Source organism: Nematostella vectensis, chromosome 4 (genome assembly GCF_932526225.1).
Source record: "Nematostella vectensis chromosome 4, jaNemVect1.1, whole genome shotgun sequence".
NCBI classification, from domain to species: Eukaryota; Metazoa; Cnidaria; class Anthozoa; order Actiniaria; family Edwardsiidae; genus Nematostella; species Nematostella vectensis.
This window is the reverse complement of record NC_064037.1, coordinates 16,857,398-16,881,619: the sequence shown is the minus strand read 5'-3', so window position 1 is coordinate 16,881,619 and position 24,222 is coordinate 16,857,398. Positions and strand designations below refer to the sequence as shown.

At 41.9% G+C, this 24,222-nt stretch overlaps 1 protein-coding gene and 1 long non-coding RNA gene across 9 annotated transcripts; one reads left to right on the top strand and one right to left on the bottom strand.

Moving 5' to 3' along the window:
* Nucleotides 1-11,514: 11,514 nt before the first annotated feature.
* Nucleotides 11,515-16,819, bottom strand: LOC116616017. Of its 8 annotated transcripts, none has more exons than XR_007307547.1 (4): nt 15,935-16,644; nt 15,427-15,680; nt 14,923-15,044; nt 11,515-11,759 (listed from the first exon to the last, which is right to left on the bottom strand). It is a non-coding gene; the product is annotated as an uncharacterized LOC116616017 (long non-coding RNA). The 8 variants fall into 8 exon arrangements; XR_007307551.1 differs by lacking the exon at nt 11,515-11,759 and having other exon boundaries at nt 14,066-15,044; nt 15,935-16,156; nt 16,561-16,819; XR_007307550.1 differs by lacking the exon at nt 11,515-11,759 and adding an exon at nt 16,651-16,819 and having other exon boundaries at nt 14,066-15,044; nt 15,935-16,156.
* Nucleotides 16,820-17,496: 677 nt separating this feature from the next.
* LOC5508960 lies at nt 17,497-24,126 on the top strand. The gene is made up of 5 exons (XM_001629447.3): nt 17,497-17,751; nt 20,864-20,920; nt 21,271-21,442; nt 22,308-22,441; nt 23,496-24,126. The coding sequence occupies exons 1-5, from the start codon at nt 17,605-17,607 to the stop codon at nt 23,589-23,591; spliced, it is 606 nt and encodes a 201-aa protein (XP_001629497.1). The 5' UTR covers nt 17,497-17,604; the 3' UTR covers nt 23,592-24,126.
* The last annotated feature ends 96 nt before the right edge of the window (nt 24,127-24,222 follow it).

The following is a 24,222-nucleotide window of genomic DNA, read 5'->3' as shown; positions in this document are numbered from 1 at the left end:
CCTAGGGGGCTCCGCTGGCCTGGTCCGTCACCTCCGAGCATTCTTCGCCACCTTTGGCGTGCCAACAGAGATATCAAGCGATGGCGGACCAGAGTTCACAGCAGGCGGCACCGAGACCTTTCTCCGACTTTGGGGGATCAAACACCGCCTGTCTTTTGTCGGCTTCCCACAATCCAACGGGAGAGCAGAAGTGGCAGTCAAAACAGCTAAACGTCTCCTGATGTCCAATACTGGTCCTAACGGCAGCCTTGATAACGATCGCTTCCTGCGTGCCATGTTACAGCTACGAAACACACCGGACCGGGACTGCGACCTTTCACCAGCCCAAATCATATTCGGTCGACCCCTTCGAGACTCCCTCATGTTCGTCAATCGACTAGAGAAGTTCTCTAATCCACACATCCGACCCCTGTGGCGGCAAGCATGGGCGGCAAAGGAAGATGCCCTTCGGACCCGCATATCACGTACCACCGAATCATTGACGAGCCACTCCAAACCACTTCGACCTCTGAAGCTAGGTGAAAGGGTCTTCATCCAGAACCAGCAGGGCCCACACCCGAACAAATGGGACCGCTCAGGCATGGTAGTGGAGTCGCCAGGCCACGACCAATACAGGATAAAGGTGGATGGCTCAGGACGGTTGACCCTGCGTAATCGTCGGTTCCTTCGTGCATACACCCCGGCCACGCCCACCCCAGACCATCAGTACAGGACGCCACCACCTCCACCCAGATCTCCAGAGTGTCAACCCACACTTAACAGCTCACCGTCGCCTCCCACAGGCAGTGGACCATTGACGGGCAATCCTCACGTCACCACCCAACTCTCACACGGTAGCCATCCCGTCATACCCACAGAGTGCAACCAGACAGTTCCACCCGCTGAACCCGTCGCTGAAACACCACCTACCACTCAAGCCAACAATGACCCTGTATCCTCTTGTATGCCTGACGCCTCATCTCAGGCCCCGCAGCCACTCCCTGAACCTAGAAGGCCAACTCGTGCGAGAACACGACCAAAACGCTACGAACCAGAGACAGGGAATTGGACAGTAGCAGGAGTCCGTTCGTCTAGCCTTGTATAGACTCTAGACTTAGTATAGACTCACGGACTGGGGGGGATGAAGAGTGTGTGACGCTGGCCGCTAGGGCCTAGGTCTTATGTAAGACCGCTGACCGGCTCAGAAGAGAGCAGCCGGCCATCTTGTTTTGAACATTATTCATGTAAGTCCTACGCGTTCATTTGTTATATCCTAGTTACCGTTATTTGTAATCCTCAGTTTAATTATAATCCTTGATTTATTGTATTGCCATAGGACTTCCTCATCTTTGTCAATAAAACCAATTGAACATCGAGGAGTATTTTCTTCAATCATCATCATCATCATCATCATCATCATGAGTGTCTTTACCGGGTAAAAACAAGTCGCCAATGCGGGGATGAATTTGTTTACACTTCCAGCAACAGATGTAGACGTACAAAAGGGCATTTATATTCCGTATACGCCATCCGATGAGGGAGACGATCACATTGAGTGGTACATTTACCCAAGTTCCACTTATATTGATCTGAAGAAATCACACATCCGACTGGAAGTGAAACTCACCAAAAATGATGGCGGTAATCTTTCTGCAGGCGAAAAAGTCAAGGTCGAATTGAATAATAGACCCGTTACCCTACAATCGAATTCTTATGCGTACCGTTCCTACATTGAATCACTCTTTAACTACTCTAAGGAAGCCCAAGAGTCGTACTTGACTGGTGCCCTCTGGTACAAAGACACAGCTGGTCATATGGAAGTCAACGAATTGAGTGGTAGTGGCGCTCTAAACCTGGGATTGACAACACGCTCCACCTTCACGGCTGAAAGTGCAACCCCTGGACTGACCGGCCCTCTATTCTACCACATATTCCATTCCGAGCGGTACCAACTGGACCAAATTCCCTTCAAGATCAGAATTAAACTGCAAAAAACAGTATTTGCCCTCGTGTCCCATGGTGGAAATGGAAAATTTAATATTTCCAAGGGAGCAGTTCTTCGCCCGTACCACGTGACTCCCGCCGACTCTGTCAGGTTGAATCACGCCAATGAAATGCTCAAGCACAACTTGGCAAAGTACCCCTTAACTACTGCTGTAGTAAAAACCGAGCAGATCGAAAACGGAAAACGCCCGTACTGTTCAGAACCTATTCAATGGACTCGTCCCTAAACGGATGATTTTTGGGATCGTCGAGGATGCCGCGCACAATGGCCATTATTAAAAGAACCCCTTCAATTTCCAGATGCCGCATCTGAACAGTATCGAGGTCAAAGTGGATGGAAACGAAACACCCATCACGAATCTCAAAAACATAGATGGTCAAGACGTGGACTTGTACCATCTGCTGTTCGACAACGTGTGTGGTCCGTATCGCGGAAGAGGACTAAACATCACACGTGAAGAATTCAAGAAGGGGTACGCCTTATTCCCCTGCGAATGCACCATCCGGGTACTTCCAGCCTCAGTATAAAGGAGTGGTGACGCTCGAATTAACCTTCAGTCAAGCCACCGACAAGGTGTACACAGTCGTGCTGTACGGTGAATTCAACAACAACATGGAAATAGACCCCGCTCACAACGTGATGTACGACATTCAAGGTTAAAAAACTGAAAAATGGATGACGGCTGGGGAAGAATGATGAATCTTGGACTAGACGCAATGAGGACCGAAGAATTGGAAGCCATGGCACGAAGCGATCCCTACATAGAACCCGTGTTCGAAGGGGTTTTCCCCTCAGATCGTCTACCTACCTTCATCCCTGAAGACGGTAACGGCTGCGCAGCGTACATTGCGAATGTGGATCCTAGCAACAAACCGGGAAGCCATTGGTTATCGGTCTACTTTACTCCACACCGTTGTGAATGGTGGGATAGTTTTGGTTTCCCCCCACAAGCGTATGGACTGAACATGGTAGATTTTTGTGCCCTACGTCCACGCCTCGTGACGAATCCACAACGTCTCCAAGCTTTAAACTCTGCCGTGTGTGGACAGTAGTTTGTTTTTCTTGTGGCACCGTACTCGTAACAAACCTTTGAAAGACATTACTTCCATGTTTAGCACTCACCCCGACTGGAACGATCAAGTGGTGTGCACGTTTGTACACGACACGTTCCACGTGAGAGCCTTGTCACAACGACGACTACGTGATGGACAACGTCGTGTACCGTATTGCCCTTGGCGTCAGTGTGCTGTACCCCAGCACCATTTAGTACGCTCTTAACTACTAATCATTGTTATTACGACTAACCTAATAAATAAAATAATACTAGTACTTATATACCATGCCTTGTTGCAACAAGCACCTCGGGCCTTTGACAAACAATTTCGTAAAATCGTCTATTGTTACGGGGAATGGCAAGCCTTATTTGACTCGATGCAACGTCAACTGGGCGTCGAATTTTACCATGGTTTAACCTACTCCATCACAGACCTATTTGGAAAACACGATACCCCAGGCCTGCTCATCATGGACGACCTGATGGATCAAATCGACCGGGTAGTGAAAGTTTTCACCCAAGAATCACCATGATATCACCACCCTATTTTTGTCACAGAATTTATTCCCAGGAGGAAAATCACGTACCGCTTCGATCAATGGCCATTACTTTGTGTTGTTCAAAGACCCGAGGAACCAATTGGGAGTACGCATGCTTGCCCAACAAGCGTTTCCAGGACAGTTAGATTACGTGATGGATGCGTACCGACAAGCCACACAAAAACCTCATGGCTACTTGTTGATGGATTTTCACCAAAAAAAAAACCTGACGCCTACCGCCTTCGTTCTCACATCTTACCCAACCAATGTCCCATGTACGTGTATACACCCAAAAGCGCATAAATAGAGGTGAAGGGAAAGCACCCCATTTCAGCTGACGATGGCCAGGACACGAGGAGGAACACGTGGAGCAGTACACACCCGTGGTGGTATCACACGAGGTACTCCCCGTATCCGTGGCGGTGTCACACGTGGGGTGTACGTGGATGACCCACAGCAAGTGCGCGAGCACGTTAGAGAGCAGAAGCAGAATTGGGTAGACGCCATGGTCTCTCCCCGCCCACACCATCGGAAGGGCTTAGCTCCCTTTCCACATCCACACCCTCCACCTCCTCATCCTCTGTAGCTTCAGCAATCGACAATATTCTCCTAGACGAATTGGGGGTACCCCTCGAGACCCCATCATCCCTATCACCAGTCCTGTCTCCCCTGGCATCCACTCCACCCGTGAGTACACCTCGACAACAACGACGTACCCCGCCATCGCTTAAACCTCGATCTCGCGACGACGCAGTGGCACACCCGCAAAGCGGCGACCAATCTCGGTTCCACGGCGACGAGCTGGTAGTGCCATGGGACTTCTCACCACTAAAACGAAAACACCACCACGGCGCACCAATTTGCTTGAGGCCCTCAGAGCTGTAGCTGGTACTCCTGCTAGAAGTAGCAGCAGTAGTAGTAGTAGTAGTAGTAGTAGTAGTAGTAGTAGTAGTAGTAGTAGTAGTAGTAGTAGTAGTAGTAGTAGTAGTAGTAGTAGTAGTAGCTCATTATCATCACCAGGGATGAGATCTTCGGTGGGGAGTATTACTCCTTCTCCTTCACGAACTTCAACACCCAGAAGTCGTACAAGAAGTCGCACCTGTACCCCACCCACACCCACCTCGAGCCGTGCCTCTTCCCGTGGTAGTACAAGAGGTAAAGCCAAAACCACCAAAACCACTAAAAAGTGTACAACCCGCAAGAGTCGTGGCCAAAACGGGGACACCACCACCAAGACCAAATGCGTCACCACCCGTCGCGTGTCTGGTCATGGAACAAACCAACGCGGGGGTCAAGTCCTCGTTGGCAAAAGTAATCCAGCATGGAGAACACGATGGGTGTGAACTATATAAATAACAAAGACTCTTCTTACCTAGTCTAATTTCGTCATGTCTAACCGACTGAGAAGGAACGTGCGTTTCCTTGAAGTGCTCGCTCATACCACAGGGAAAGCGTGTCAACGTCTCCTGGAAAATGCGACACCGGAGCAAATAAACACGTTGGGGGAAATTGCCAATAACCTATTGAAAGGTTTCTCAGACTCAAAAGAAAAAGCTGAAGCCTTACCAGCAACGACTACGCACCCTGGCCAACAAGAGAATACCCAATAGTACCCGAAAAGGTTTCGTCACAAGTCAACGTGGTGGATTTCTCATTCCCCCCCCATCGCATGGCCATGATCCCTGAATACATGATCAACATGATTATGACCAAGAAAAACGTCACAACGGCCCCTTAATTCCGCATCATGGCACGATTGGATGGAGAAATGGTCAAGGTCCTCAGCTTCGGTGGAACCGACCCTTAGCCTTCCTTCACCACCAAGCAAAACACCAAGCTCAGCATCATCACAAGTCAAAGTAGACAAGACCCCTCTACTTCCGTCACCACCCACCAACACACCAAGGCAATCACGCATACCAAGACTTAAACGACGACGACTACAAACACCCACAAGGAGATCGACACTACGACCTATTCACTCACCGCCACAAGAACAGCACCCAGGAAGGCTACTCCCATGGGACCCTTTTTAAAAAAGGAAAAAAAGACAATGTGTTGTTATGTGCAACATTCTCTCTTTAATAGCAATAAAATGTTTTTTTACAAAAACCATAACGTGCTGTTCGTATGTTCGTTTTTACACAGTAGTCTCAAAATGGTGTGGAGGGAGAGGGGGTCTACTATACATTCTTTGTTTCTCCTTTAACCACCACACCTATACTTCAGCTCTAGGGCAATGCACGGGGGTGGGCTCGGGTTGATAAAAGTGATACCCACAAGTCACTCCACTAATATCCTATAAAATATTCATATGAGGTGTAATAGAGTCATAATGCTTCCATAATGCATCGTATTTAGGGCAACCATACAGTTCCAGATTAACGTGGGGAATACCGAGCTCATGTAGCACCTTGCGCTCATAGGATCCTCCCTTGTACGCTACGATTCCACCTTGGCCGTACATGTCATACCACTCCTGGACGACATGATTCAGTTCCGTGAGCGGAACGCTTGACCTAGGTGCAAGATCAAAGTTCATTTTTATGATACGTTGACTGGTATAACGAACACATCTCTGGTCACTCACCGAGAGTTCATTGAATGCGATGGGGAACGGAAAATGTTTGCCAACCACTTCATTACCGTGGTGGCAAAACGCTGCTTCCTTGCACCAAAACTCGTTATTCTTTGTAAAGCCATCAAGATTAAGAATTCCCGTGATGGCCTGAAGCTCATCAGCAACAGCAGCAGTATGGTTCACTCCTCCTCCTCCTCCTTCCTTTTCGGCATCATTTCTCTCAGCCATTCCGACACTTCCCAACATATCAGGTAAAGGGAGATGCGTACACTCACGAAAATAACAAATCCAAACGAGCACCCTCGGGTAAAAGAAACAAGGGCTAACTTCCACATCGGTGGACGGACACTATAGAAAAAACAAAAGCGAAACCTCCCTATCTATACACTCTCGGGAAAAAAATTTAAACCAATCAGAGAACAGCATTAAGAAAGCGCGCGAATTTCTACCAATAAAAAGCGCTCCTTACCATTACGTCATCCTTTTAGAAAATTATAAAACAGAGAACGCCAGCTCACACACTCTCACAAGCCACCATGAACAACAACAACAGCAACAACATGGATGGTCATATGACTTGTATGATCTGTTGTGAAGGAGATGACGAACTCATGGAATTACTCCCCTGCTGTAAGCAACCCTGACATTATCCCTGTTTGTGGAAATGGCTACACGCTCACCTAACACCACGGGAGGCCTGTCCACACTGCCGAAAGGAGCACCACCCATGGAACCAAGTAGTCCTGTGGATACCCAGTGATTTCGTCCCCAAGAACAAAAATCATACCACTGACCAAATTGTCCTCGAAGAAAAATAAAAGGCTCAATCGGTCATAAACCGGTACAAACAATTCATGGAAATTCACTCCGCTCACCTGAAGGACCCCTTCCACATTGGGGTGATGTGCGAACAAAGCAAACACAAGCTACTCATAAAACCAATTGTGAGAACAGACACGACATGGAACTTCCCCTCCTACTCCCCCGACGACCCGTCTTGACGACCCCAAAAGAAAACGAAAATATAGCCCAGTATGGATTCTGGCTGTGGCTACACGTTAACAACAATAACAATGATTACCATTGGACAATCAAAAACGTCATTCCACCCTCACCTCCTGAAGGCCACGTTGAACGAGAAGTCTACGAATTGGGGCCCGACAGTTACATGCGTAATCTTCGAGAATCGGTCTCTCGATGTTTGCTACAGAGTTCTAATAAGAGCTCTAGAACAAGCGCTCCCACTAGTAAATAGAAACCCCCTCTCGATCAACATCTCTGAACGTATTCTGAACGTCCACCAGCACCACCACCACCGCCGCCGCCACCACCACCACTACCCTCCCAAGATCAGACTACTGCTACCACAGGTAACCCAGCACTACCCCAAGAGCAGTCTGCTACAACAGGTAATCCAACATCTTCACCAAGTCGTAATGACCTAAGGTTAACCATCCACGTAGAAGGCAGACCTGGCAGTACCTGCCATTGACTTTTCCAACATTATATGGGAACACTAAAAAACACTACGATAGATACTTGATAAATAACATACTTTTTATGAACCTTTGTATCCATAGTGTTTCTTTAATAAAAGTTTTTTGCTCTAAATATGGTGTGGACAGTTAACGTCACTTCCGCCCGATATATTCCCACCAATCACACCACCCTCCCCCTCCCCACGCCAAAGTCCAAAGGTCAAAAGGCCAAAGGGCAAAGTCCACCTGTGACGTCACTTCTGCCCTATCAAATCCAACCAATTACAGCACGCCATTTTTAACAACCAATCAGAACGCGCCACGACCGCGCGGCCGGGGGACTGGAATCCACCCTATAGATAGACTTACTTTACTACTAGTGTGCTTCATAATACGTCGGTCTAACGTAATAACAAACTCCGATGAGAATTGTTTTCTTTATTTGACGCAGTTCAGATATCTTACAGCTTTCTCGTTAAACAATTCAATGGAGCTGCAAAGGGCTGAACATTTTAAACTGGCTTTGCTGCAAGTTCAGCGTGCTGGGCAGCCTATCTTGCATCTAATAGCTCTTGGTTCTTTATCTAATAGTTCTTTGGCTTCTTGGCACGCCTTGGAAAGCTCTAGTAGCGTTTGTCCAAAGCGGCTGGTAACTGTTGTCCGTTGTGCTAAAAAGACGGAAGTATTGGGAAAGGGAGGAGTGCTTGCCCCCAACAATTGCCTGCTTGAAATGCAGCTTTCTTGGTGTGTTGTATTAGCTGTCTTCGTCGGTAGAATGACATCAAATGCTGTTCTTCTTCACGAAGAGCTGTATTCTTGCCTTGTCTACTTCAAAGGTTGCCAAACATTCTGTATTTTATTTTAACTGGCCTGAAGGCTAACTGTCGAAAAGCATCTGTGGTTTCGGGGAATACAGTAAGTACTGTCTTTTCCCCCTACCCGCACAACAGGATACAGTATCACCTGTAAATGCGTGAAATTCTAATTGGCGAGATACTCCTTTGACTCTTCTGTAGAAAAAGGAAGGAATGCAAGAAGAGTGATAAGCGCACACCCGAGGCCACCAAATTAACAGTTCTACTGTTAGAAACTGTTTATCTTGTAGCACTTGCACACATTCATGTGTGCTGTCGTTTACAGACGTTGAAGTCAATTGGTGGAGCGGCCCGCTCCCGGGGTACTTGGTATCCCCACCAGGCTTGTCACATAAGCAGTTGCTTTTGTCTTCTTTCTTTTCTCTTGATCCAGCTATTGAGCGTGAATGTTTGGAATACTTGGGCTGGCTATATGTGCCTTTTAAATCATTTGACGACTTTCGAAAATAGTGAGTATCGACGCGTGACTTTTCACTTTCGGTTTAAATTATCGGCCATTTCAAAATTCCAAGATAATCCGTGATTTAATCAGATTTTCTTTTGACTCCATAGCTTATCTTGAACAGATGACCCTAAATTACTCCTGAAACAATGTTTTTTAAATTTTTGTTTAAAGGCGCAAAGTGAAACAAGCGTGCCAGTATTTATTCTTGATAACTTCCGGTTCAAAATCGTTGTCACCGTAAAAATTACAAAAATGGAGAAAACCTTGTTCTTTAAGAACTCTTTTGTTTAGATGCATTCTCTGACTTATATTTTATTTGTCTATGAGTAAACTTTCTTAAAATGTGCGAGTTTATTTTTTTGGAATACTTCTGGTTCAAAATGGCGGCCAAGTCAATATATATTAATCAGAAATTAAAGCCGAACTGAGCTTGACTCTATATGTAACCGTCGGAACTTGACATTAAGAACCGTGCGGTTACGAAAAATGTAGAAACAAATGCAATACTGAAAGCAAAACTATCAGGTTCTGACACCAGCCAAAAAGTAGGCAAAAATAAATGGAATGAAACGAAAACGATCGAGCGAAAGGCAATGTGAAAACGAAGACATGATGCAAGGCATGGACTTATAAGGATTTATTAAAAAATTAAATAATAAAGTTTGAGTGATAACAAACATAGTCAAATCCGGAGAAAAGGTGACCTAAACCAAAGGCTAGTTTTAAAAACAAAGTACTTACAACCGGTAAATCAAACTGAACACAACTGGCATGACAGGCCCGTACGGATAAGCTTGTAGCTTATCTCTGCTGACTGTCTTCCCTGAGCAACTGCATATCTCGCTCCGGCATCACGCCGCGCAAGCAATGCGTCTCCTTTGCTCAACGGTACTAAACTAAAAACTAACAGATACTGTAAAAACAGCCGCTTTTAAACTCGCTTGGGAACGCGCATTTTTCTAGGGACGCTAACATTTACTACCGTTCAAATTACTCAGCGTCCATTGTCCTGTCAAATTTAGAAACTAATCTTTCTGGGAAATAGTAAAGGACGCTAAACTTAAGTCAATTATCACTATCAAGCTATTGATACTAATCTAAAGGAATTTGAAACATGTTGAAAGTAAATTCCTAAACATGTACTGATCGAATTAGGATCACGTTTGAGAAACAATCCGTAAAATACGTAAAACAATTATAATCGCAATCCAAAAATCGCTTACTTAAAATCTTTGCAAAATCTAAAATAACCCAAAATACCACCTGGTCACACTCGCCCCTCCTTTTGTTCATCACGTCCTCGTGTGAACTAAAACCAAAATATAACTACATAAACCTTCCTCAAAATAGCCTGACAAGTCCGGTTATACTAATCATTACTCTCATAACCTACGAAGCAGCAAGAATACTTCCAAATAACTTAAACAACACCAGTGTCATAGAGGGCTGGCGTTCGCCTAGTGGTCCTCGTGAGAGCTAAACCACTAGAGCACAACTGTAGAGCACTGCGTATCACCGTCCATGTGTCCATCTTGCTCGTATTAGCTTCCTTTGTAAAAAGTCAAGTCCATCCGCGGAACCATCTCTCATTTTCTCATCTTTTCTTTTCATCGCTATTCGCCAATCGCTAATCTTCCTGGGAAATGGTAAAGGACGCTAAACTTTAGTCAATTATCTATATCAAGCTATTGATACTAATCTAAAGGAATTTGAAACATGTTGAAAGTAAATTCCTAAACGTGTACGGAACGAATTAGAATCACGTTTGAGAAACAATCCGTAAAATACGTAAAACAATTATAATCGCAATCCAAAAAATCTTTGCAAAATCTAAAATAACCCAAAATACCACCCGGTCACATATAGCCTATCTTTTAAGAGGTATCAAAAACTAAAATGGCTAAACTTGGCTAAAATTGATAATTTTAGCAAAAAGTGCGCAATTCAAGGTAAAATCTGCACATATCCGCTGGACTAGGGAACAAAACGAAGCGTTTGAAGTATAAAAACATTACAAAGGAACTAGCAAGTGCCTGGATTCAAAAGGAATTCAAAAGCAAAAGAATATTTATCGTGATGGGGTACTAAATAGCGCTTACCAGCACGTTATAGCACGACAAATTCGTCACGACACACAAACAAATCTCATATTGAAATAGGCTTGGAGGATAAAGATTTTATACGATCTTTATAACGCTGATAGCATCATGAGAGGAGTGGATGCGGGGGGGGGGGGGGGGGGGGGGGGGGAGGGAGGGGGTGATTGGCCAACACCTCTAGTCGTACAAAATTTTCGATTTCATATAATATCCTCGCAAAAACAACAACCACAGCTACTGCAAACGTTATAACTCCAGCGAAAAAAAATGCAGCATTATAGTTTGATCGTTTATAAAACATCACTTATTTGTTACCAGGTCTTGAAATTACTGACCGAGCCCGAGAACCTAATTAGGTTGTTTAGTTGACCGCGCGCGGGTCCGGATCGTAAGATAAAGGACCTCATACGAGAGACAATCAGAGCGCGCGATAAGATGGATACCGACCCCGAAAAAGAATCATACACACAAACTTTTATTTTCAACCAATAGCTGTAATGCATGCCCGTTCAAGCGGGCTATGAGTACACCTGCTCAGCTTTCCACTATACAAGAAAATAAATGTCTGTGTAATATGGGTATTTGAACTCAGGGCAGCATTAGCATTTCAGGCACATCGAACAAAATGCGGCTAAGCGCAATGTAACGAAGTCCTCAGCACGATACACCTCATCTGCGCATTTGGGCTTTGTGCTTGGATGAAGCTGTAAAAAGAAAACAAAATGCCTTAAAATTACAATGAACTCTCATTCACTACCATATTCACTACCAATGTGAATGAGATAATATAATGTAAGTGAACACTCAGACGGCACGTCTGGATGCACTGCTTCTAAAGTGAATAAGAAATTATTATAAGGGTTAATGCAACAGTGCACACTCCGACGACACATCTGGATGCTCTGCTACTAAAGTGAATAAATATTATTATAAGGGTTAATGCAACAGTGCACACTCCGACGACACATCTGGATGCTCTGCTACTAAAGTGAATAAATATTATTATAAGGGTTATTGCAACAGTGCACACCCCGACGACACATCTGGATGCTCTGCTACTAAAGTGAATAAATATTATTATAAGGGTTAATGCAACAGGGCACACCCCGACGACACATCTGGATGCACTGCTACTAAAATGAATGAGATAATATATAGATTTAGGCACTGCCAAAAGGCGGAGCCAGCATTTGATACCTTTCTGTGTTGACTGATAGGGGTAATTTGGGGGGTTCTAGGTGTCTTAAAAAAGTCATTTTTTTACTGCCATGTCATTGTGAATTGTACAGGCCCGTACCTAGGAGGGGTGCGAATGCCCCCCCCCCCCCCCCCCCACAACGGCCAAAGGAACACTTTCGGTTCGCAATAGGCGAGCTATTATTTGTAGACAAAACTCACTCTGGTATGTAGCCAAATCCGACAATAAACGTCCCGTGGGGATACTGCAAAGGCATTGTCAGATTTTTATCCCAGAAATGTAAGGTCCACTTTTTTTTATTTCTCACCCCCCCAAGAAAAATCCTCGGTATGGGTCTGTTGCATTGGCCCCTCCAAATGTATCAAGCAAGCACTCATTTAATAATATTTAATATGCAGTATGAAAGTTAACAAATACTAAACCTTGGTGTGAAAAAGGCTGTCAAAGTTTAGGTGTCTTAGTTGGCGAGAATGATTTTCAAGAGTCTAATGGTCAATTCTTATTTTCCCTCTTATTTAACTCCACTATCTATATTTTGTTTTTTATCAAAATAGCATTCTAACAAGCTTTGACCTTGTGAAGAATATATCAAAGATGTAGCAGTATTCCAAAGAATTAGATGCCATACTGTAGTTTTCACGTACTGCAACTGATTATTCAGAAGAATGTGTTGAAATTAAACTCCACAAATATACCTCCTGACATGCATTACATATTGGTGCACCCACCCTTTGGCCTTATTTTTGGATCCACTCATACAGGCTACTAAAAAATGAATGCAATGGAGGCAAATCCTAAATTACTGAAAGTTTCTAATTTCAAACCAAACCATGTTCATTGATCTATGTTTGGGGCAGAGAGGAATAAATATACAAATAAACAAAAAGTCAATGGGGAGCGGAGAAAAGGGAGAAATGTGACTCTATTTGAAAAAATGTTACTCTGTATTAAAACATTTATAACAATAATGCAATAATAACTTGACTGAGCACTTTCCTATTATTTTTCCCTTTCCCTATTACCTTTAGGATTGATATAAAACTGTTTTCTTTACAAACTTATTATTGAAAAAGCACAAGTTTGTTGTTATCTTTATATAATTTAAGTACTTTGATCTAATAAAAACCTCTTCCCTTTATAGAAGTATAGAACTTGTATCAAAGCTACATTCTGACCAGCTTTGCCCTTGCAAAGAAACAAATAATGAATGAAACAGCATTCCAAAGATATAATGATACAGTTATACATTTCAGGTGCCATATGGAAGTTTTGTCTATCACATACTGGTAATACTCCATCACCAAGGATATTACAGTCATGCATTACATATTGGTGCACCCACCCTTCAGCATGGTGGCCTGCTGTTTTATAAAAACCCTGGATCCACACATCCTAATGCTACTCCAAAATTAAATGCAATGGAGAAGAACAAATTTACTTGGGAAGCAAATTCTAAAAAAAATCCTTGATATTACTGAAAGTGGTGCTAAATGAAAATGTCTTATTTCAAAGCTAACATATTTTAATTTATTTAGGGTGCAAAGGGGAAACAGCAAATAATATCATTTGCATAGAAAAATAGTCAGCAGAGAGAAAAAAGGAAGAAATGGGGGTATATCTTTGATAAAAAAAAATTAACAATAATGCAACAACACTCTCCTAACATTTCTCCTTTCCTCATTATCTTTTGGTTGATAGATGTCTTCTTTACAGATTTATCATTGAGAGCAAGTATCTTGCTCTAAAAAACCTATTACACTTATACTGTAATATAAAAGTAAGATGCCTACTATATTATCTTAATATTTGCCAATTATTATGCCTTTCAGCCTTTAGAATCAATCATGGCCTTTAGGTAGTCCTTGGTTGGTTTTACCTAAATAAAAGTGAAAACAATTAATTATTTTTTTTTATTTCAAAACAATATTTTCATCATGCCATTTATAACCTTACTAATTTTCCACAACTATTTGAATAAAAATAAATAAACACATTAGAAAGTATGCAAGATGCAGACAATATAAAAGCAAAAACAATATAGCTAATAAGGGTTGCATTTTTTTCGAAGAGAAAATTCTTTTGTAATTGTAAAGTTTAAGTAGTTATGATAATGTTGAAATGATGTAATAATGAAATAATGTTTCTGTATCTTTGAAAAGACTAAATACACAGAATATAAAGACAAGAAAGGTCTTCTTTAGCAATATATGACAGGATAATATTTGTCAGCCTTCATTAAATATCTCAACGCAGTCAATAAAGTATAGAGAGAACGAAGAATATCAAAAGATGTGTTCTGCTCAACATGTTTGATTAGACCACGAATTCTCAAAGCAAATTCTAGAAACAAATATATAAATCCAACAAGCTAAGTGGCATTGATACAGTAACTAGACTACTACGTATTTCTGTCGTTAAATTCTTACTTACCGTGAGGAATATACGCCTGAATTTATAGAACTTGTAAGTATTTACGTATTTACATCAAAACAAGGATATAATATGACTTTGATATGGCATCTTGACGTCAAACTAAAGCTGGTACGGTGTTTTTGTCTGAGCGATTGGTTATGGGAAAAAAAAAACGAACAAACGAGCATTATAAAAGCACAACAATAAAAGAAAAATAACTTTCATATTCTCAATACAAATTGTCGTCTAAAACTCACCTTGGCAGTTTTTTTTTTTTGCTTTTTGTTGTGGTTGTGTTGTTCGCTTTTTTTGTAAACTGTGAAGTTGTCGAATTTCTGCTAGCAAGGAACTCGTCGACACAAGCGAATGATTTTTATAGCTGAAAACAAACATCAAGGCCTTTTGCTTCTCAGGATCTCCTTACATAAATATAGACGTGAATGAATATACAATGGTAGTGTAGTCCTCCATATTCCTCTTTTTAGCTGTTGCGACGGGCGGGATTCACGAATACTAGGGTAGATTTTACTATTGACTCGTACTTCAGACAAAACGGTTCCTAAAAGACTTCAGTCCATTTGAATCCGCATATTTCCTCATTAAATACTGCCTTTTTTTCTGTGAACATACGAACTTTGAACTAAAAACACATAAAAGCGTAAGACCGAGAGGGGCCTGAGAGTTGCGCGGCTGGGTTACTGGCTGATTTGTGACACCACAGGGTGACCGCGATGACCACAAAACCAAGTCGCATAGCTTACCATATTTCTATAGCTATGGAGCTCCGCGCTGGCTCCGCTATTATAAAAGAGAATAAAGTTAGAAAGTTAGAGTAAAAAAGCAGGTCATACTGTAAGTAGAATTCCACAGAAAAGTATATATTTTTAAACAATATTATATTTTCATGATGATACATTTTACAAACGGCTCAGTTTGTCAACTTTCACTATCCTGTGTCAGAATATGTTGCGGTTCTTGGTTGTATTCATATGGAAGAGTAGCTCCCTAGTTGGCCCTAGAAAGGTATTAAAAACATGTACTGCAGTAGACTATCAATGACACAAACCAGTATTTAAGTTGTATACGTATTTTGTGTTTGTAAACACGATTTTATATCAGCCTTGCCCAAAACGATTATATATTTCCATAGCAAGCTTTATAAAGATTTCGGTCTAGAGTAATTTTGGCGGGCTTTGATGCATACAGCATAACGGGCCATGCAAAGTTTAGCATGTCAAGCGAAAATGAGTATCCTAAAAATCAACATACCTTGTATTTGAGGTAATGCGTGATAGAGTAAAGGGTGGACGTCCTAGGTACGAGTTGCAATTAGTCGTTCGACTGATGTAGTGGGGCATCAATCGCCTTTGCTCTGACTGCCGTGGCCGGCTTTTGAGTCAAGCAGTTTCTCTCGCTTTACCAGCGAATTCTTCCTGGAATCGTTGCAGGAAAACTCTTTGCAACTTTGCAAAAGGGCCGCTCACCACAAATCTCATAATGAAAGGATGTAAAAGCGTTTCATAGAGTCGAATAACTTTGTAGAAACGGGAGAGGACACAGGTAGCCCAGGCTCACGGCGAGTGTAGGTTTATTGAGTTTGTAGTTTGTAGAAGGCGACGACGGCTTTCTGTATATAAAATATATACAGAAGGCGACGGGAAAAATTCGCAGCGGCTAAAACAGCTTAAAATGGCAAATAATGGCGGGTTTGAGTAGCAGCAACGTCAAGCTACTGTTTTATTTTCAAATCAGCATATTTATTTCAACGAGATTTGTTCGCTCATACAAACTCTGTAATAAACCTACACTCGCCGTGAGCCTGGGATACTTGTGGAGAGCACAGAGAGTTCACCATCCCGCTTTCAAAAAGGTTCATATGTCGAGTAAATGTATACCTCGTTGCTGAAACTGTAAAACGTCAGGTAAAGAAGCTGACAAGTTAATCCCTAGCTGACAGACAAACGCGCTGGAAATCAGGAACTTACAGTTTAGATGATTGCCTCTCGTCATATCTAGATATATTTTATGGCATCATTTCAATGATCTGATCTGAATTCGTAGTATTTGAATTGAAAATTCATTGTTTTTATTGTAGCCCAATCCAATATAAAGGCAATGCATTAGGCCGACGGTTTTGATGTATTTCACGTATATTTGTTTGACAATAGTTTGTTGTGTGTGACGTCATCGCATGGTATTTTTGCTCGTTATGCCCCCTGGGCACTATTCTTGATCCTTGCGAAACAATGCAAAGTCTTTCAATATTATTGTTTTGCATTTGAAGGATTACATAAGAGATAAAAAAAAGGAACTAGTATGTTGAGGTTTCAAACGTATGAACAAAGAAGGCTTCATACATTTTCTACTCGCTGAATAGACACCAATAATTTCTTTTCAGGTGTCATTTTTGACTAGCTAAACTTATTCAAACTCGAGTTGTCAAAGGACAACTCTGGGAACATTTTGCAGAATATAAGAGAGTGATTTTAGCAGAAACATGCTTATCAACCCAACATGCACGCCACCACGCATAGTTTTCTATGCCCGTTACCGTTTTTTTTTAAACGGTATCGGTAATTAAAATTATTCAAAGTGGAAACGCTTGAATGGATACCTTTCTATTGCGTGGAAAGTTTGATCAAAATACTGGCTGGGTCAATGTTAGCATAACTGTTGTAGTGCTCAAAGGATGAGAACTTTGTAGCAAAAACGGTGATTTAAAAAACTTCTTTCCATTTTACTCTCACGGCTCTTAAAAGAAGTATGTTTGAGGTGGTATCCAAAAACTAAATCATACAATGTTCGGTCATTTGTTGTCATAGCAATGTAACCATCACAAATAGAGTTATTGAATATAAAAAAAAATCCATTCAACACTGTTTGGAGCATTCTCGAAGATAGCGTGGTAGAGGACGGTACTCTCTTGAAGAAACCAAAAAATGTCGGAGATCGAAGCTGGAAAGGGCAAGGCCGCCGGTATAGTTGGCATCTTCATAATAATTTTCGGTCTTATCGATGTTATTTTGGGCATTATGTGGGCGACCTATGGAGGCCCTGACGGCCAAGGATTGTGGTCCGGATTTCTGGTGAGTTTTAGAAAGAGGTTTAAAGATATTTTAGGTATCTTACGTTAGTTTGTTTAATGTTGGCTTGTTGTCTTTTTGAAGTAAAACTATTCGCTGATCTTCAAGATATTTAGAACATTTACAATTAGTGGAAAACGAAGACAAAGTTGTATGTGTTCAGCCGCTAACAATTTAATGAAGAGGTAACTCAGCATGGGATATAGCTTTATAAGCTTAGCGAGAAAAACAAGTCCTAGAATACCTAAGTTAAAAAATGAACACGACGAACAAAAATTGAACTAAACCATTCCTATTTGACAAGCTGATTTTAGAATAAGTGAGGCGACGTTTTATCGTAGTGATCGTTCCGAAATTTCCGTATTTTGACCAGATTATTGTCTTTTTCATGTTTTTTTTATCGATGGAGGACTATCTATTTCGAGATTTCTAGCCCAGCTCTATTTTGAAGTTTACCTAAAGATTCGTTGCAATATTTAGCTTGTTTGCTGGTTTATAATGTTTGTGTTGTTGCCATGTCATCTCCATGCAAACAGTAGCAGGAACACGGGAATTAGGATTCTTTGTCAGCGATTTCTAAATAAAATAACCAAAAATGCATTCCCAATTCGCTGAATACCGTATTCAGCGAATAAAATATCTCTAACCTTTGTGCGAAATGTCTCCTGCCTCCCGATTCAGCGAAATCCTTTTTCGTTATATTTTTATTTCTCTTGTCTAAAAACCCACGCGATCGTTGTTTTCAACTCTCGAAACATTTGAACAGTACTAAGTAACCATATAGCCTCTTCAGTGTTCGTGACTAGCCCGAACGCTCTCCGAACCTAACTTCGTATTTAGGTTCTATATAAAATAGGAAGGGAGTGAAACAACGCTCGATTCCATTGTTCGAAAACCTGCCTAGTTAAGGACAATGTTGTGATGTTGGTATGAGACATGATTGATGAGTGACAGGTCACTTTCTCTTTGAACTTATCGCGCCGCCGACACATGCCCGCGCATGCGACAAGTTTTTTAGACAAGAGAAATAGAAATATAACGAGAAAGGATTTCGCTGATTCGAGAGGCAGGAGACATTTTTCGCACAAAGGTTAGAGATATTTTATTCGCCGAATACAATATTCAATACAAATTGGGAATGCATTTTTGGTTATTTTATTAAGAAATCGCTGACAAAGTATCCTAATTCCCGTGGCAGGAACTAGCGGGCGGCTAAGATTGTAAGGTAATTGAAAAAAATTGTTTTTTCGTTTTATTCCTTTTGTGTGAAAAAAACCTCCCTACTTCTTTTGAATTAAGAATTTGCATTGAGCGATCTTCGAACCAACCCAAAAAGGCTTGTGCCTTAATTTCACCTAACAATTCGATTACATAATTACCTACTTAATTTATCGTTTTCTAAGGTCGAATAAATTATTCTCGCTCTTTAAAGTTCTTAAAACCTTTCACTTTTAAAAATCTAGTCAAAACAAAGCATAGATAAACTTTCAAATTATGAAAAGGGAATTGAATTTGATTAAAATTTGAATTTTTTTACAGATCTTTGAAAATTTTCCTGGTCGCGCGAAAGGAGATTGAATCGAGTGAATAATTCCAAGTTTAGGCGGGAAAATCTGACACAACGTATTTTCCTTAAACCCGTTAAAATTCAGAGACGGCAGTACCACAAAATATTGGCGAATTGTTTTCTATTGCAATGCTACCCGCAATAAAGCGAAGAATAATTTAAAGTCGAGAATTTTATGCGAAAAAAGAAAATATCGTTTTGTTGTAGGTTTCAAAAACAGCGCGCGCTCGTGAGAATGTCGCCATTCTTGATTGCGAATGCAGCGCGCGCGCACAATGCAAAAACAATTCAAAGACTAAAAAATATCTGCCAAATTTTGTAGATTTGTTTCCTGAATTTAAATACTCATTTGACTACCAGGTTGAGATATAAAGATAACGGTAAAAAATGCAAACACACAACGTTCTTCAGCAATAACTAAGAAGACATGAAGACGGGAACCGGTAAAGCGCGCTCACATGTTTTCTCATGGTTGACATCTCGATCTACGTCACAAATGACTGGACCCGGGCCTTTCAGTTCACGGCCTTTTTTCCGAAGGTTGACCAAAATACCTCAATATTACAGATTTGAGTTATTCGCGCGAACGCGTGTTTTTAGGGTCCATAAGCACCACATACCGTTCGGGAGGTGAAAATATAAAGAATTGACAAAGTCTATCAACTGTGAAAGGTTATATGGACTTTAACATGTATATCGAATAGCTTATTTTTTATCGTTTCAAACGGATACTGAACAAAACCGTAGAACTTCATAACAAAGAATCAAAATATGACGTCGTTGTCAAGGGCATACGGGATGCTCCGTAAATGACCTATTATTTCAAATAATCACCATGAAAAAAACTTGGTTTGATGTACAACGCCGCGTTTCCGTTCTCGCTAAACCGTGAAACAAAGTGTTTTCACTGCGTTGTTTGACGCAAAGCGACTGAAATGTGTCAGTCACAACGCATCTTCACGTGCCGGTTTAAAATTGAATTCCCTATAAGAAAACTGCAATAAATACGCCGATACAGGAAACACGCAACAAAATACCGGTTTAAATTAACTCTCGTGTCAGTATAGCCCGCTCTTATTAGCGAATTTGCAGTGTCTAACTACAGTATGGATAGGATTATACCAGAATGTAATCACGACTTTTACTCGGTTTGAGCATGTTCAGTACAATCAAACTTGGCGATCCGCTTCTCTCGTTCCCAGGCCTCGCCTCGCTCACAGGCTACCCACAAGAACACTACAGAATTCAATAATGATCAACCACTCTACCTAAATTGTTTTTCGATATAACAATACCTTTTGGTGTAATTATATTGACAATGAATATACACATAATAAAAAAACGTCAGTGCAAACGGCAAATATGGACTGGCAATCCCAAGACCAAAAGGTGCTTATAAATGAACTCCCGCGATGCCACAGAGTTGCACATCTATAGCCTTAAATTGATTACTGCATGTGCCAATCGCCATTTGCCGTTTGCTCTGATAACATTTTTGGTGTACCGGTATGTTAACCCTTACTTATCCTTGATTCTATGTGATTTTAGCTGTTGTTGAATGGTGCACTTGGAATCGTTTGCTGGGTTAATCGCAACAAAGTAGCGGTAGGTCACCCTCCTACTAATCTAAGTCTCCCTCTCCCTCCCCCCTCAGGGTCTCCCCATCCTATCTATGGGTCCCAACGTGACTAAGATAGCCACAAGCCGTTTAACTGATCATGTTGACAAAGGAATCAAGCGACATCATTATTGGCGGGCTGTTTGTACGCCAAGGGATTCCTACAAAGTTGTTAGCAAATTTGTCTTGTAGCTTAGACAAGTGAGGCTTTGTCGCCATGCTGGGCGATGTAATGGCTAAAAACACGGGGCTAACACTTTACTGTATGGAATTTCCATTGTATGAAAAGCTTGTATTAAAACAAGTGCAAAACATTATCATTTTATTTTTGCTCCAGGCGGTTTTCTACTTAATCTTGGCCCTTTTAAACATCATCCTGACGATCGTACAGGCAGCCCTCGCCGCCTTGGCTTGGCTCATCTGGCAAATTATCAAGGGAGTCATACTGACCAAGTGCAGTGACGCTAGCGGAAGATGTGTCTGTCGTGGCGAGTCAATCCCTATTGGACGTAAGTGGCGATCTTCATATTCCATGTAGTTATTCATATTATAACATACACCACCCTATGCATAGCAGGCTTGTTCCCAGGATTGGCCAAGGGGGGGGGGGGGGGGGGGGGTTCGCAGTCACAGGTATCATATGGAAAAAGCATAGTATTTAAAGATTCCTTTATGCACCCCTGCCCCCCCCCCCCCCCCCCCCTGTGTACGCGCCTTCACAGGTGACGGCGAAGAATTGTTAAACTTGGTTTATATCACGTTTTCTTTATAAAACACATTGTTATTACCTCACGCGCTTATTTTTCTTATGACCTTCATATCCCTACGCAGGAAAACGAAGACATTCGCTTCAGACGGATGTTCAACACTAGTTTCAGGGTAGAAAACGGGGTATGGATCACGTTTAACGGACCGGGCAAAATGACCTTTTCCACTTTTCACGGAACAAAAAATGGCCTTCTAAATCGTTAAGTCACGTTTCACGGACATCGAAACGGACGATTTCACGTTTCTCGATTGTGAAAATAGGCCAAATCTCGCTTCACAAAAATACCCTTTACCACACTGTAGTTTTTCTCAAGGTTTTGAGATTTTACGATTAAAAAAAAAGCCGTTATCTGAAGGGTCAAGTGAAGGTTAGGTGTGTGTGTGTGTGGGGGGGGGGGGGGGGGGGAGGTGAGACCGCTCCCTGCACCAAACCATTGTGGCTGGAATCCTGCAGAAGAATACTCAAAACGGTTGCTAGCTAAATAATGATTCATTTTCTTGCTAAGAAAACGACAATTTGACTCAGACTTGCCAGCATGTACAATTCTTCAGCGCTTCTGGTTATTATTTTAGACGGCTAAATTGACTTGCCTTTGTTGTGCTTAGTTGATGACTGTGATGTGATTAACACCATTGACGCCATCTTCCTCTGTCTGTTGATCCTCAACGGTCTTGCCGCCATCTTCGTCTTCGCCGCCTCCATCATCGGATGCATGGCTACTTGCTGTGCCAGCCAACCGGTAAGAGCTAAATACATTAAACGGGTCTCTGCCATTAAACGAGTCTTTGCCATTAAACGGGTCTCTGCCATTAAACGAGTCTCTGCCATCAAACGAGTCTCTGCCATCAAACGGGTCTCTGCCTTTAAGCGAGTCTTTGCCATTAAACGAGTCTCTGCCATTTAACGAGTCTCTGCCATTAAACAGGTCTCTGCCATTAAACGGGTCTCTGCAATTTAACGAGTCTCAGCAATTTAACGAGTCTCTGCCATTAAACGAGTCTCTGCCATTAAACGAGTCTCTGCCATTAAACGAGTCTCTGCCATTAAACGAGTCCCATTAAAAGAGTCTCTGCTAGCCGCGATTTTGTCAAAAGTGTTAATAGGAAGGAAGCAACCATTTCTCTCGGCTGAATTGTGAAGCTCATATAAATAGTTATTTTGAGATTTCTGCACATAGCCCATTTTACAATATAATAGAATAAAAACTAAAAAAAAAAAGCGGCTCACTAGTGAAAATAATTTCAAAATAAGCCTTTTTTCCCCCTATCAAGCCCCTCTTTCCTTAAAAGCCTTCTTTAGGAAGGCCCTCTCCTTAAACAAGGACCTGCACTAATAAAGGCCCTTGACCAGGGCGTCCACGAAAGGCTCAGTTGGAAGTAAACTGCTATGCGGTGCGGAGCTCCGGAATTCAAGCGTGTCTCGTTTGCCAAAGAGGAGCGAGACCCAAACTCAATTTTTTTAGGAGCTTTTGTTCTTGTTTGCTTGGTTTATTTTCTCTTGGCTACTAACAATGAATAACCCACCAAAAGAGCAGGAATGTGCAGTAAAAATGTGTTCAAATTATTAACGATAACAGAACTCATTACGACGCAATGTTACGGCGTGTTGTCATCTTGAAGTATGAATTTTATTCAGCCGAAAGGGGGGCGAAGCTATCCATGTCACGGATACCGCCGGCCAGGCCCTGAGCCTGCGATCTCTATTACAATAGATATCAAAAGCGCGTAGCTATGACAATGTAGAAAATGTATAGACAATTCCATTCATCTAACGCTTTTGTTTCTCTCTATTAGGCTCAACAAACCAACGTGGTAATTGTGCAACAGCCAGCGGCTGTCGGTATCGGCCAAGCTCCTCCTCCAGAGCAACAAAGCTACCCAATGCAGTAGAGCGGGAATACAACCAGCAATCGAATAAAACCAAGAATAGCCCTGTGTACCAGAGGCTCCAAGCCTTACTCGTGTCCAGACGCGTACTCAGGATTGGTTGAGGGGGGTGCGCAGTCATAGGAATCTTATAGAAAAAGCAGAGTATTTGAAGATTTCTTTATAAAAAGTGACTCACTTCTGGCCGCCAAGGGGGGTGCGCGCGCACCCCCTGTGTACGCGCGTGGTGGCCAATCGGACACGACTTAGTCTGGCAAGCTTGAAGCCTCTAGTACCCAGGTTTATCGAGCACTCGTTTGTCGTCCATTTTTTCTATTTATCACTCTCGTTTCCTATATATACTTCTGTAGATGAAGATAAACGTGTAAAGAAAATCACGTGTATTAATTGTACTATACTTTGCATTTCGGTACAAACGTAAAATATGTTTTATCCGATATCAAGGTTGTGTTGGCAACAGCATTGTATTTGTTTATCTTTCTCGAGCTTGTTTTGTCATAAATATGACTTCAATATTAGCATACAAACTCGAGTTATACAAGTGTGTGTGTGTTTTTTTTTTTTTACAATAAAGGGGCAAGCTGGTTGATGTAAAAATAAACTTGCGTGAAATATGGAAATGTAGAATTTTGAT